This window comes from Bufo bufo, chromosome 9 (genome assembly GCF_905171765.1).
Source record: "Bufo bufo chromosome 9, aBufBuf1.1, whole genome shotgun sequence".
Taxonomy (NCBI): domain Eukaryota; kingdom Metazoa; phylum Chordata; class Amphibia; order Anura; family Bufonidae; genus Bufo; species Bufo bufo.
In genome coordinates this window covers 228,572,292-228,587,119 of record NC_053397.1, presented here as the reverse complement: position 1 = coordinate 228,587,119, position 14,828 = coordinate 228,572,292, and the positions used below count along the sequence as shown (strand labels likewise).

The 14,828-nt window shown below is 51.5% G+C and overlaps 1 protein-coding gene across 7 annotated transcripts in view; it reads right to left on the bottom strand.

Moving 5' to 3' along the window:
- Positions 1–567: 567 nt before the first annotated feature.
- MAST2 (microtubule associated serine/threonine kinase 2) overlaps positions 568–14,828 on the bottom strand; it is a 105,243-nt gene continuing 90,982 nt past the window's right edge. For 6 of the 7 annotated variants that reach the window (XM_040407508.1, XM_040407509.1, XM_040407514.1 and 3 more), the window contains 18 exons: positions 10,521–10,653; positions 10,357–10,424; positions 10,201–10,289; positions 9,912–10,120; positions 9,681–9,819; positions 9,376–9,508; positions 9,133–9,298; positions 8,439–8,540; positions 8,242–8,364; positions 7,761–7,873; positions 7,384–7,535; positions 6,944–7,248; positions 6,639–6,848; positions 6,337–6,563; positions 6,127–6,249; positions 5,568–5,704; positions 5,285–5,472; positions 568–3,665 (listed from right to left, as the gene is read on the bottom strand). In XM_040407508.1, coding sequence (XP_040263442.1) covers positions 1,675–3,665; positions 5,285–5,472; positions 5,568–5,704; positions 6,127–6,249; positions 6,337–6,563; positions 6,639–6,848; positions 6,944–7,248; positions 7,384–7,535; positions 7,761–7,873; positions 8,242–8,364; positions 8,439–8,540; positions 9,133–9,298; positions 9,376–9,508; positions 9,681–9,819; positions 9,912–10,120; positions 10,201–10,289; positions 10,357–10,424; positions 10,521–10,653 — 4,608 coding nt within the window. In that variant the 3' untranslated portion in view covers positions 568–1,674. The remainder of the gene's footprint in view (positions 3,666–5,284; positions 5,473–5,567; positions 5,705–6,126; positions 6,250–6,336; positions 6,564–6,638; positions 6,849–6,943; positions 7,249–7,383; positions 7,536–7,760; positions 7,874–8,241; positions 8,365–8,438; positions 8,541–9,132; positions 9,299–9,375; positions 9,509–9,680; positions 9,820–9,911; positions 10,121–10,200; positions 10,290–10,356; positions 10,425–10,520; positions 10,654–14,828) is intronic. The other variant, XM_040407510.1, reaches the window with a different exon arrangement.

Here is a 14,828-nt window from a genome sequence, read left to right as displayed (position 1 = left end):
CACATATCCCTCGGTGGTATATAAGGGGTGTGATAGGCTACCTACACACATATCCCTCGGTGGGTATATAAGGTGTGATAGGCTGCCTGCACACATATCCCTCGGTGGTATATAAGGGGTGTGATAGGCTACCTACACACATATCCCTCGGTGGGTATATAAGGTGTGATAGGCTGTCTGCACACATATCCCTCGGTGGTATATAAGGGGTGTGATAGGCTACCTACACACATATCCCTCGGTGGGTATATAAGGTGTGATAGGCTGTCTGCACACATATCCCTCGGTGGTATATACGGGGTGCGATAGGCTGTCTGCACACATATCCATCCCTGCAGTCATGAGTAAAGGGGAGGATTTATCAGAGTTGCAGGAGGGATGATTGTTGGCTTTCGGCCCCAGCTGGCGGTATTTCTGACTGAGGGGAGGGACAGAAGAGGATTGGAAACAGCGAGGAAGAGGCAATAAATATCCTTCATATTCTATCCTCAGTCAGAAGGTGAACAGTGTGAACAGGTCATTCACATCGGCTACTTGTGCCAATGTAATAAGGTCAGACAACAGAGAGCAGAGGCAAAAATCAGTTTATTGGCTGCTGTAAATAGAGGCGATCACCAGAGGCCGGACATGACGCTTCCTCCACAGAATCCCCCTCAAAATAATTTCATCTTGGGTCTTTCTCAGGTGCCACATCTCTTGTGGGGGCTGTAACTGGGGGTGCTAGGACCTCATTCCACCCTCCCACCATCTCCCTGGTCTTGGCCAGATAAAGTGAATGAGAACTAACGAACGTCCAGATAGATGAGGGAGAAAACGATGCGACACCTGAAGGAAGACACGACCCGGAGGCCCATGAAGCTCTGGACCTTTATTGCCTTAGCATAGCCTGAGTGGTTTTCGGTGCCTCAGCTCCAGACCAGTCTCATCCACATGCTGTAAACATTAAATGGCGGAGGACAGAGATGGAACAGTGCAGCGTCCCGCTCTCCGGTGAAGGGTCTGAACACAAACACAGCAAACAGGTTAGGTACTATGCACATGAATATATTCTAATCATAGACATTTATCAGCAAGCTCCCGGGGTAATGAGACCTCCCGGCCGCACATGAAGACGTCACATGAGGAGCAGCGATCGTCACTCTATTAAATTGGAGAGTACCGTCTATATTAAAACCTTAAAAATGAGGCCAGGCTCTGGTGACCACACTGAACCATAAGAGGGCACCCTAGAGCTGAGCCCGGAACGTGTCGCAAGTCCTCGCATTCACAACAAATCGGGGTTCTCCAGACAATAAATCTATGAACATTTTCTACCTAGAAATGCTGAACCCAAACCCGCTGTGGTCCTCACAGGGAGCTGGGGTACGTACATCGCCCTAAATCTACACCAAACCTCAGGGGACTCGGACCCTGATCGCCCTGTGGCAGTAAACACCGAGTTATGCCTTCTTTGGAAAAAAAAATATAAAAAATTTTTTTTGCAAGAAGTTTTGAAATGTTCTGCTACAGGTGGCCCGGACACAGGGGCCCGCTGCTCTGTACCCTGTATCAACACAAGCAGCAGGTCAGAGCTGTAAACAGGGAGAATTGAGGCAAATGATCCTGGAAACACAGGAAAAGAAAGGTCCCAAGAGAAGTCTGACCAGAAGTCGAGAGAGTCCGGGAGTCCCCATGCTATGTTCTCCTCAGAGAGTCTGTATGCAAGGGTGGACAGTTCGGGGGGCTTCTTCTCTGGGCCTCACTCCCCTCTTTGTTCAGCCCGCTGCTAACAGACTGAGAGCAGGCTGCTGGCAGACTGTGGCCCTGGAACGGGCTTCTGACAGGTGGAGGACAGTCTATGTTCTGGGACACGGCAGCCATGGTACACTCATTCAGGGATGAGCATGTCCGGAACGTTCCCTCTGCACAAACCGACCTCATGTTCTCCTGCATGGACTCCGAGCGGGAAATCTCAGGCCTCTTCTGCCTTGCACGAACATCTCCACTTTCCTTTGTTCCAGGTATGTGTAGCTTTACTGGCCCCAAGACACTTTTGGCGACATTGCTGGGGCGAGAGGAGGCGGCAGCTTCTTCACTGAACCCTTTGGAGGAGGCGGCAGCTTCTTCACTGAGCCCTTTGGAGGAGGCGGCAGCTTCTTCACTGAACCCTTTGGAGGAGGCAGCAGCTTCTTCACTGAACCCTTTGGAGGAGGCAGCAGCTTCTTCACTGAGCCCTTTGGAGGAGGCGGCAGCTGCGCTGCCATTAGGACGAGCAGCTAAAGTGCATGGTGCGTGGTCGCTGACCGCAGAGTTATTCTGCACGTCGGCATCTGGAGCAGCTACAGGACAAAGGGCTGGCTGTGGTGGGGAGTGGCGGGTAGATCGCAGCACCTCTAAACTATCTGCACTGGATAGGTGGCAGCTGGTCCCAGGCTTGGCATCACCAGGCTGCTCACTGGCGCTTTCCTGGCTTCTCTCTTGGCTCAGTGCCAGGGCAGGTTTAGTGGGAGGCTCGGCTCCTTCACTTTTCACGTTATACTTTAGTGTTTGGAGGTGGGCAGCCGACTCAAAGCAAGTGTGAGAGAGTGTTCTAGACCTACAGGAGGCGGAGTCAGAAGAGAGTGCACAGGATGTAAATTTACTAGAGGCGGAGTCAGAGGCAGGCACACAGGAGGATAATTGACTGGAGGCGGGGCCTGGGATGAGTGCACAGGATGTAAAATTACTGGAGGCGGAGTCGGGGATGGGCACACAGGATAATTCACTGGAGGCGGGGTCTAGGATGAGTGCACAGGAAGTAAAATTACTGGAGGCGGGGTCAGGGATGGGCGCACACGGTGCTTTGGGTTCACTTCGACTCCTGGAGATGAGGGGCAGGAAGGAATAATCATCATCACTTCTGCTCTTGGGTCGTGCCTGGAAAGAGTCTTTCTCGTCACTAAAACCAGAACCAGAATCCTGGTCCCTTCTGAACTTAGACCTGTCCGGTCTCCTTCCTTCCTGACTGTCCTCGGAGCCATCATCGGTTTCATCCTCAGAAGAATCCACTTCTCGGATGGCCTCCTGTTTCTGCAAAGACTCGCGCCTCTCCACCCTGTCATGCCGGATGGCACCGAGTTTCCGAGAAGGTTTCTGCAAAGTTCCCTTTTCTGCAAGTCCGACCTTCCCCCCGGCACTCTCGCTCAGGGACTCCGGTAAACACTGCAGGTCTCTCTGGATCAGCTCCTTCTTGAAGTCTGAGTGGGAGATGTCCAGGCTGTGCTTACGAGAGGAAGGCAGCTTCTTCTCCGATGACAAAGAGCTGGACAGCTTCTCTGCAGACTGGACCCTCTTCAGCAGCGGAGACCGGGGTTCTGTGCTCTTTGGTCGGGAGATCTGTCGTGAAAGTGGTGGTGATGAATGCAGTTTAACTGGAAAGGACTGAAGGATGTTACAGCTGCCGAGGCCGTGTCCGGGTAATGGGGAGGGCGAGCGCTGAGGAGACGTGGACTGGGATGTAGGTGAAGGTGCATGTGCCAGAGGGGAGAGTGGTATATTACCGGCAGACTTCCTCCTCGGAGAGCGGTACTGCCGCTGAAGCTTTGGTGCCAGCCCATGCAGAGAGCTGGGCCGGATATGAGCCGAGCTGGCGGGGGAGTTGGGCACACTGGAGCTCGGAGAGCTGCTCTGGGAAGAATTTCCACCAACTGGAAAAAAAAAAAAAAAAAAAAGAAGTGTTATACTGGGAGAGGAACACTACACTGTGTACAACTGTTAGGCAGGCGAGTATTTTCACCATCTCTTCATATTTTCTAACGCCAAGCAGTATAAACATGAGGTGATGTGTAATGAGGGCTGCGGCCTAAGGTGATCAGGACTCTAGATCAAGGTGTGCCCACCATATTTAAAAGACCCTTCCAGAGCCATACATGTACAATGCTGGGAGCCTAAGGGTTAAAGGGGAGATTTACGGTCCACCTCTGGACAGCAGCTGGAGGTGGCGGTAACAGATGAGGAACCGGACAGGCTCCATGGATGGCAGTGAAAAGAAGGGCGGCGGTAGATGGGTGACAGAAACATTCTCCCGAGGAACCAAAACCTCACCTTTACTTCCTGAAATATTCAGGTTTGAGGTTTATTCACATTTTGGACTGACCGATGAATCCCCAAAGATACAACCTGCCTAATAATTGTGCACACGGAGAACAGCAGAGATAAGGAAGAAGACTTTATTTAGTCTATGATGTGGGAGCCCCCTAACCTCCAGCCCAATGGACCCCCCCCCCCTCCAGCCCAATGGACCCCCCCCCCCTCACCTCCAGCCCAATGGACCCCCCCCCCTCACCTCCAGCCCAATGGACCCCCCCCCCCCCTCACCTCCAGCCCAATGGACCCCCCCCCCCCTCACCTCCAGCCCAATGGACCCCCCCCCCCCCTCACCTCCAGCCCAATGGACCCCCCCCCCCTCACCTCCAGCCCAATGGACCCCCCCCCCCCCTCACCTCCAGCCCAATGGACCCCCCCCCCCCCCTCACCTCCAGCCCAATGGACCCCCCCCCCTCACCTCCAGCCCAATGGACCCCCCCCCCCCTCACCTCCAGCCCAATGGACCCCCCCCCCTCATCTCCAGCCCAATGGACCCCCCCCCCCCCTCACCTCCAGCCCAATGGCCCCCCCCCCCCTCACCTCCAGCCCAATGGACCCCCCCCCCTCACCTCCAGCCCAATGGCCCCCCCCCCCCTCACCTCCAGCCCAATGGATCCCCCCTCCCCCCGCAAAAATCAATCCCCCTAAACTCTAGAACAGGGTAGGCAACCTCCAGCAATCCAGCTGTTGTGAAACTACAACTCCTAGCATGCATTATTGCTCTGCTCAGAACTCCAATTAAATGGAGCATGCTGGGAATTGTAGTTTCACAACAGCTGGAGCGCTGAAGGTTGCCGACTCCGGCCCTAACCTCTAAAATAAAGCGTGGAGGTTTGGCACCAATATGGCTGCAGCACCAATACCCCTTTGGGCCTCATGCACACGGCAGTTGCCCGGCTGTGCCCGCAATATACGAGCACTGGCTGTGTGCACACTGCATCCACGCAGTGCTTCCCTGTGGGTTCTCTCTGTGCCTTTTTTGCAGTGCGGACGGATCACTAACCAATTCAAGATGAAAGGGTCTGGATCCGTCTGCGGCAGCCACACGGATGTTGCTTGTGCATTGGGGACTTGCAGAATGTCGGAGCAACGGCGGTGTGCATGGGACGTTCTGGGGCAGTCACCTCAGACTCGCACACCACCCATTTGTAAAGATGGCTGCACATGCGGAGTAGCTCACCTGAGTGTGCGGATTCTGGGGTGGACCTGTAGCTCTGGGTTGGAGAGCGGGGAGACAAGACGTGGGGGGGAGACCCCGGGACACTCTCACCAGACGACAGGGAGCGGTTGAGGGAGGACAGGCTGCGGCTGGTGTGGAGGAGCGATGCTTGTTTGGTGATCTTCCGGAACAAAGAACTCTTCTTCTTACTGCGAGACAAGTAGAAACTTCAGGACCCCCCCGTACGACCATCACTGGCTCCTGCCATGTGACGGACGGACGGCAGATTTATGCTTTTACTTACCTCTCCTGCCCGTCTTTGGTCTTGGTCTTTTTGTTGCGCCGCGCCATCTTCGACTTGTGACTCGCTTTTCGTGCCGGCCCAACTTTGATTGAAGTGTTTTCAAAAGGAGTGGTGGATATGGAGACCTTATTCCCGCTCTGTAAAGGAAACATGCATCATCCGACCACGAAGAAAAGAAAACCGCACAGAGCACTGCCAGAGGGCGAGAGAGAAACAGAGCGGGGATGTCCGGAGCAGCGCTATGTACTGCAACCTTCTGTCGCACCAGAACTCTAGGACTATTGCTCTTCCACTGCCCTATTCTTTACACTGCAGCTCTGCTTCTTGAGAGGGAGTACATGGAGAGCTGCATACGTTACAAGCTGACAAAGATTATAATTTACTACTGAGGGGAGAAAGACATTGGGGGGGGGGGGGGGCAATAATGGGGAGGAGGCTGAACAAGGGGGTGGGTCCTGGAGACCACCCTCAGGAAACACTTGTACGACAAAGGATTTTTACCAAGCCCAGTCCGCGAGAGCACGTTAACGATCAGAAGCAGGTGCGCCTCAACAGGTACCTTCAGGATGAGCTCCACCACCTCCGTATGGACCAGTCCATGGACAGCCTCTCCATTCACATGAGTGATCAGGTCGCCTTCCTGCAGGCCAGCCTCGTGAGCAGGACCATCCTCTTCCACATGCTGTGCAGCAGGGACAAGGTTTAGGAGTGAACATTCTGCAGACCATCATCTGCTAACCATAGAGAATACAACAGGCCGAGGACTTACCCAGACCATGTGGTGGACCGTGTAGACATCGCTCTCCCCCATGTAAACACGAATGGCTCTCAGAGTGAACCCGTACTTCTTTCCTGCCCGGAGAATGAGGATTGGCGGCTTCAGGTGGGAGATGGCAGGGGAGAAATCTCTGCTCGGAGAGGAGTCTCGGGATGATGGGTTGGAGGACATGGAGTGTGGAGACATGGGGCTGACCAGAGGGGAACACACATGGTGATCTGTGGAGAGTCACAAAGTGAACGCACTGGTAATAACACAGACGTAAAGCAAGCACACAGACATCTGCGCCATACCAGAGGGGATCATCAGCGACAGGGCCGTGGCTGAGGCCGACTTGATGACTTTATTGACCGGTCGAGAGGTCCGCTTTTCAATGGAGTCCCCTGAAAGCAGCCGGTGCCGGGCTCGCCTCACCGCCAAATCACTGATGGCTTTTGGAGTGCTGAAGTCGGAGGTGTCTGTGGTGGCGATGTGGCCGCTATGATCGGACACTGTGCTGCCAGCTGTGGATGAAAGCAGACAGTACTGTACCCGATGTGTGAACAGACACAGCTTACTGGAAATGCATGCGAGGGCGCAGCGGGGCTGCGAGAATTACCAGTCAATGTGGTGGAGCTGCTGGTGTTGCTGCTGGTGGATGACGGTGTAGTCGGCACTAACTCTTCATCCAGTTTCAGCTCCCTCTCCACCGGCTGCTGCAAAACGGATCCTTCCCGAAATAACGTTTGCGTGGATGAATTTTCCTGATGAAGTAGTTTCTTCTGTGCCAGTGGCTCCTCTTCTGTGGAGATGGCAAAGCGTGGCATGTCCACCAGACCTGAGCAGCGCCTGCGTACCGTGAGGGGGGGGCTGGAATCACTCTCTGTATGGGAGGACTCCGAGGCAGAGAGGCGCTTGCGGAGTCTGAATGAAGAAATTACGGTCATGGCTGGAAGAATGCAATCATCCATATTCAGAAGTGATCAGGAGAGCGGCGGCCACGTCATGAAGCCACACGCTCACAGCTGGGCTGAACAATCCGCCCCACCAGACACTTACATTTCGGGAGATCCGAGCACCCAGCTCCGGTCCCGGTTCTTCAGGCCTCCCAAGGCATCCAGTTTGTCATCCTTTTCGTCACTGAGACTGCGCTTGGCGGGCGGTGGGGTCTTCTCCTCGTGAATAGACAGCCGCTCCATGCTGCTGTAGACCTGGAGGAGAGCAAGGAGCCAGATTTCACCATTTGCAGCAGAAAGAAACTCATGTTACGTAAAAACAGATATGAGGGAAGTGAAACGGACGGATGTAGATGTCCTCAGATACACAAGCAAGCTCTAACCTGTGGCTCTACAGCTGTCGAGAACAACAACTCCCAACGTGTTCTGATAGCTAGACTTTGGAGACTATTCATCAGTGCCAAACATTAGGGTGCGTACCTTGCTGTATCTTGGGGAGCAGGAGGAGAACTGTCTGATCTCCACACAATCTTCATCATTGGTATCATCCTCCTCCTCCTCAGAGTCCACATGATGATAGCGCTCAGAGCGAGCTGCCGGAAGAAACACCAATCAGATTTCCTCAAAACATCTGATCAACAATATGGTGGAGCCCAGTGGAGGACACGGACCTCAGGTCAGACTCCAGAGACTATGAACATGAAGAAAGCAGGTCCTCATCCTATGGAGTCACATGGTTCGATCACATGACCCCTCTCAGCCAGTCTGAGGATGAGGATCATGTGACACACACACAGACACAGGACTGGCTGAGAGGCATCATGTGATTGCACAGAACCAGTGCTTTCCCAGTCCCCATGCTTGGCAGGCATTCCACCTGATGGGGGTATTACTCCCATCCTCTTACTTTGTCAGTTCCAGTTAATATGCAGAACTATTATAACTCATCCATTCTTCTTACTGTCAAAGTAACTGGTGTCGTCTTCAGATTCCAGCTGAGGAATGAATTCAGCCTTCTGCCGGAGCAGCCCATTCCAGTCCAGATCCTTGAAGAAGAGATGCTGCTTGACCTCGTACGCTCCTCCTGTAAAATGTCAGCGATCAGAGAGCAGGTCCATGCGTGCAGTTCTTATAAGGCACGAGCAGACGCATGCGCACCCGTTCCCATACGTTCCAGGGGGTTCTGGTGGAGAAGCTTGGAGATGAGATCCTGGGTGTCCGCTGGCAGAGCCTCCTCCCCGCCTGGCCATGCAATCTCATCTGGTGCCAGAAGAAAAGGGAAAAGTCACGTCAGTCTCTGCAGCAGGATGGGTCCGGGGGAAATGACCGCTCTGCTGTAAGGGACGCCCGGGACGTCTTGATCATGTGAAGCAGACACAGATTCACTAGTAACATGTGGCACTCCAGTTGTAGTTAAACTACAATTCCCAGCATGCTCCATTCACTTCCATGGGAGTGCAGAGAACAGGTGGGAGTTCTGGTTATACAACAGCTGGAGTGCCAGAGGAGGCCGACGACCCCTGCGCTGGTGTTTCAGATCACTCACTTGTAACACACCATGCACCAGTCAAGATGTAAACAAATTGTTCCATTCTGTGACAGCAAGAGGAGATGTTGAAGTGGTTGCAGAGCTTCTCAAAGTACAATGACTAAGGGGGTTCTCTCCCAAAATCTATGTACCCCCTATCCACAGGACATTTGCCCCCCCCATCCTGAGGACTAGGGGCTGTCATTGCATCGCTCCGTTCACTTCCACGGGATGGCAGGAGCACTGGCTGCTTCACACAATCGTTTTCCCGCAGTGTCCCTTACAGTTTGTCACTTTATGGCTGACCGCTACGTCACAACTTACCGCTGATCACCTGACCAAACAGCTCTTCTGGGGTATCCCCAAAGAAGGGGGCACAGCCAACCAAGAACTCATAGAGAATGATGCCCATTGCCCACCAGTCGACAGGTTTCCCATAGCCTTGCCTCAGGATGACCTCGGGGGCGATGTACTCCGGGGTACCACACACCTGCCGGGAAGACAAACTTGACACACATCACGAGTCATAAGAAGGGACGTCAGATGCGCGGTCTCCGCTCTACCCACCTGCTTGTCCAGAAACTCGCGGGTGTCCTTCTCAATGTGCCCCTCGTACAGATTAGTGGTCAGACTCATCAGCCCAATCTTCGAGAGACCAAAATCTGTTAGCTTGATGTGACCCATCGAGGTGATGAGAAGGCTGCAGGGAAGAAAGCAATTCTAAAAAGCTGTCCTCCCAAAAGCGCCATGCACATGCCCCCAGCTCAGTCACACATGATGGAGGGAGATAAGCGGGGGTGCAGGAGCAGCCCACCTCTGTGGACCCCGCAGTCTTCATATACAGCAGGGGCATCCTACAAACTACGACCTACTTGTCTGGCTTCAGGTCCCGATGGACAATCCCATAATTGTGGAGATATTCCAACGCCAGGACAGTTTCTGCAAAGTACATGCGTGCCATGTCCACAGGCAGAGCGCCAATATTCTTCAGGAGCGTGGCACAGTCCCCGCCTGAGGGGGAGAGCGTGTCATTAGGTGGAGATCGGCTGAGGAGGATACCCCCCGTGTAGTGTATGGGCAGCCACAGAGACTACAACACCCACCTTCCACATACTCCATGACCATGCACAAGTGGCGCTTGGTCTCAAATGAGCAGAACATGCTGACCACAAAAGGGTTCTCAGCGAAGGTGAGGATGTCCCTCTCCACAAACGCCTGCTGGATCTGGTTCCTCAAGATTAGGTTCTGCTTATTGATCTTCTTAATTGCGAACCTTTGCCGCGTTTCCTTGTGCCGGACTAAATAAACCGCCCTGGAGAAGACATGGCGCAGGATTTACAGCTCTGCAAGCGTCTGTGGGCGCGATCCATCAGCTCTGGCTTTTACACTCACCCGTAGGCTCCATTGCTGATCAGCTTGATGTTCTCAAACTCTTCTTCTGAGGGCGCCTTCTTAGCTGGTATGACAGCGGCGCTGCGTCCCTACAAGTACAGAGGGGTTTATCGGCTGCCCCCTAAACACTGGTAAAGAAGGATGAGGAGCGATTACCTCCACAGAGTCGTCCGTCTCGGGGGTGTCCGCGCTGCTGTCGTCATAGCTGTTCAGCTGGGCCATTTCTAAAGATGAAGTATCAGAGGGTGTCACAATGTTGTCGACAACTAGAACCATTAGGGGCGCATTACCGACCCCACAGCCCCCAGGGAGCCACTTACCCTCCAGGGGATCCCTATTGAGCCCCAGCTGGCTGATGATGTAGCGGGGGATGTCGGACTTAATGCCTTCTCCTTCCTTAGCATGGCCTTCTGCAGCCTCCAGGAGATGGTAGAACTCCTCGGGGTCAAATTCCTGGGGACAGAACACACATGATGGAAGCCGCCATCTACCGAGAGCTCTACCAGGCTGCACCCGTCAGTCAGGTTCTGGCAGAACCACAACTTCTCAACATTTATCACCGAGGTGCCGCTTTCATCAGTGTCTGCACTTTATAATACGTGCCCTTTGTCGGCCGACTCCCGCTCATTTTCAAGATCTCCGCTTTCTCTCACTGAACAAAAGCATCTATTGCTAAAACCCACCAAGTAGAAAAAAAAAATAACAGCTGAGGGTTTGTTACAATCTTTCAGTGTAGACCATACCTTGCGAGATAAGCACAGAACTTCCTAAATCTCTCCTGTCCTGATCACCTTTCCTACACCACTACACTGTGACGAAGTGATCAGCTGTGAGTGGAGGACAGAAGCTTTCAGATAAAATCTTCTCATTCTATGAGCATCACTTCCATTTAACCCTCCGAGCGCCACATTCCGAATTCTGCACTTTCCCCTATACAGCAGTCTCACACAGCAAGGTGACTACCATATAGTACAGCAGGTACGGCGATATAGGCTGTGTACACTGTATATATGTAGTACAGGTACGGCGATATAGGCTGTGTACACTGTATATATGTAGTACAGGTACGGCGATATAGGCTGTGTACACTGTATATATGCAGTACAGGTACGGCGATATAGGCTGTGTACACTGTATATATGTAGTACAGGTACGGCGATATAGGCTGTGTACACTGTATATATGTAGTACAGGTACGGCGATATAGGCTGTGTACACTGTATATATGTAGTACAGGTACGGTGATATAGGCTGTGTACACTGTAGATCTATGCGGTACAGGTACGGCGATATAGGCAGTGTACACTGTATATATGTAGTACAGGTACGGCGATATAGGCTGTGTACACTGTATATATGTAGTACAGGTACGGCGATATAGGCTGTGTACACTGTATATATGTAGTACAGGTACGGTGATATAGGCTGTGTACACTGTAGATCTATGCGGTACAGGTACGGTGATATAGGCTGTGTACACTGTATATATGTAGTACAGGTACGGCGATATAGGCTGTGTACACTGTATATATGTAGTACAGGTACGGCGATATAGGCTGTGTACACTGTATATATGTAGTACAGGTACGGCGATATAGGCTGTGTACACTGTATATATGTAGTACAGGTACGGCGATATAGGCAGTGTACACTGTATATATGTAGTACAGGTACGGCGATATAGGCTGTGTACACTGTATATATGTAGTACAGGTACGGCGATATAGGCTGTGTACACTGTATATATGTAGTACAGGTACGGCGATATAGGCTATGTACACTGTATATATGTAGTACAGGTACGGCGATATAGGCTGTGTACACTGTATATATGTAGTACAGGTACGGCGATATAGGCTGTGTACACTGTATATATGTAGTACAGGTACGGCGATATAGGCTGTGTACACTGTATATATGTAGTACAGGTACGGCGATATAGGCTGTGTACACTGTATATATGTAGTACAGGTACGGCGATATAGGCTGTGTACACTGTATATATGTAGTACAGGTACGGCGATATAGGCTGTGTACACTGTATATATGTAGTACAGGTACGGCGATATAGGCTGTGTACACTGTATATATGTAGTACAGGTACGGCGATATAGGCTGTGTACACTGTATATATGTAGTACAGGTACGGCGATATAGGCTGTGTACACTGTATATATGTAGTACAGGTACGGCGATATAGGCTGTGTACACTGTATATATGTAGTACAGGTACGGCGATATAGGCTGTGTACACTGTATATATGTAGTACAGGTACGGCGATATAGGCTGTGTACACTGTATATATGTAGTACAGGTACGGCGATATAGGCTGTGTACACTGTAGATATATGCAGTACAGGTACGGTGATATAGGCTGTGTACACTGTAGATATATGTGGTACAGGTACGGTGATATAGGCTGTGTACACTGTAGATATATGCAGTACAGGTACGGCGATATAGGCTGTGTACACTGTATATATGTAGTACAGGTACGGCGATATAGGCTGTGTACACTGTATATATGTAGTACAGGTACGGCGATATAGGCTGTGTACACTGTAGATATATGTAGTACAGGTACGGTGATATAGGCTGTGTACACTGTATATATGTAGTACAGGTACGGTGATATAGGCTGTGTACACTGTAGATCTATGCAGTACAGGTACAGTGATATAGGCTGTGTACACTGTAGATCTATGCAGTACAGGTACAGTGATATAGGCTGTGTACACTGTAGATCTATGCGGTACAGGTACGGTGATATAGGCTGTGTACACTGTATATATGTAGTACAGGTACGGCGATATAGGCTGTGTACACTGTAGAGATATGCAGTACAGGTACGGTGATATAGGCTGTGTACACTGTAGATCTATGCAGTACAGCAGGTATAGTACGGGTTATATAGGCTGTGTACACTGTAGATATATGCAGTACAGGTACGTTGATATAGGCTGTGTACACTGTAGATATATGCAGTACAGCACAGGTACGGTGATATAGGCTGTGTACACTGTAGATCTATGCAGTACAGCAGGTATAGTACGGGTTATATAGGCTGTGTACACTGTAGATATATGCAGTACAGGTACGTTGATATAGGCTGTGTACACTGTAGATATATGCAGTACAGCACAGGTACGGTGATATAGGCTGTGTACACTGTAGATATATGCAGCACAGGTACGGTGATATAGGCTGTGTACACTGTAGATCTATGCAGTACAGCCGGTATACTACGGGTTATGTAGGCTGTGTACACTTGCTGTATGTGCTCTTCACAGTTCATAGCCATGTTATTTTATGAGCAGGCTCATTTTCTGAGCTGTCACAATCAGCTGCGCAGTTCATTACTCAGGTGCCGACAGTGACAGGTGCGAGGACGCTCCACCGACTCCACTCACTTTTCTCTCAAGGCCAGAGATTCTGTAGTGAGCGGAACAATGACAAAATGACCCAATCGTTTGGGGGGAGGAACGAGATAAGGAAAAAGTGCGCTGTACTGGACAGAGTGGCAGTTTTTAGGTCAGAGACTGCAGAAGGACTATATAGATGCGGCAGCGATAGGGTCAGAGGTGCAGCGGTTTGTATAGAACGTTGTGTGCCCGTGGCCGTACTGCGGGTCCGCAATACATGGGCACCGGCCCATGTGCACTCAGCATCACGGATGCGGACCCATTCACCTGAATGGGTCCACAATCACAGAGATGCGGAACAGAAGCACGGATTGGAACCCCACGGAATCACTATGGAGTGCTTCCGTGGTGTTTGTCAGTGCCTCCGCACCGCAAAAAAGTAGAACTTTTTCTATTTTTTTGCGGTGCGGACGGATCACGGACTGTGGTGGAAATAACCTCGCCACTGGGTTTTGGAGGGGCCGGTTTGCCAGCCTCCTGCCTCAGGATTATGGCCCATATACTAACTTTGAAGGAGAAGGTAGACCGGCCGCACACCCTAAATCTGTGGAACTGTTTTGGGCAGGAAAGCCATGCTTGCAGTCGGTCAAATGTGACTTCCATGGAATTCGGGAACCCCTGCTCGGATCGGGGTGATTTTTGGATATGTTGTTCGCCCAGATCAGAGTTATCCAGGGATGTATAATTTATGGGGATATGTGGGGCGTTTTCTGCGTTTTGGGGAAAAATGTGTGTTTTCTGCTTGTGAGTGATTAAGTTAGCCCATTGTGTTTGTTAATTGTATCACAGGCAGAGCCCATTGTGTTTGTTAATTGTATCACAAGCAGGGAGGGGGGGGGGGGGTTGTGTACAATTGCTGGGAGTATTTTCTATACTGTAAATGCATGTGATTGGCTAATGTAAAAACTGTCTCAGTCTTCCACAAGGTCCCCTGGTGAAGCGTCCCTTGCTGGAAGACCTGTATATGCTGGATACTCCCCGGCTATAATCCCTGAGCTCTTTTAAGAGCTTGTTCCTGCATCGCTCTCTGAAGGAAGAGAGGTTCACCCACTGGAGCCTTGTAGTAGGTCCAGGGTGGGAAGGAGGCGGCGAGACCCCAACCAAGCTGCAGCGGTTCGTGGGGTCTGCAGTGCGTACGGTGTCAAGTGGAGTGCTTGGAGCTCTCAGAAAGCACTAGGAGCATACATCAACAGAGATACCCAGTC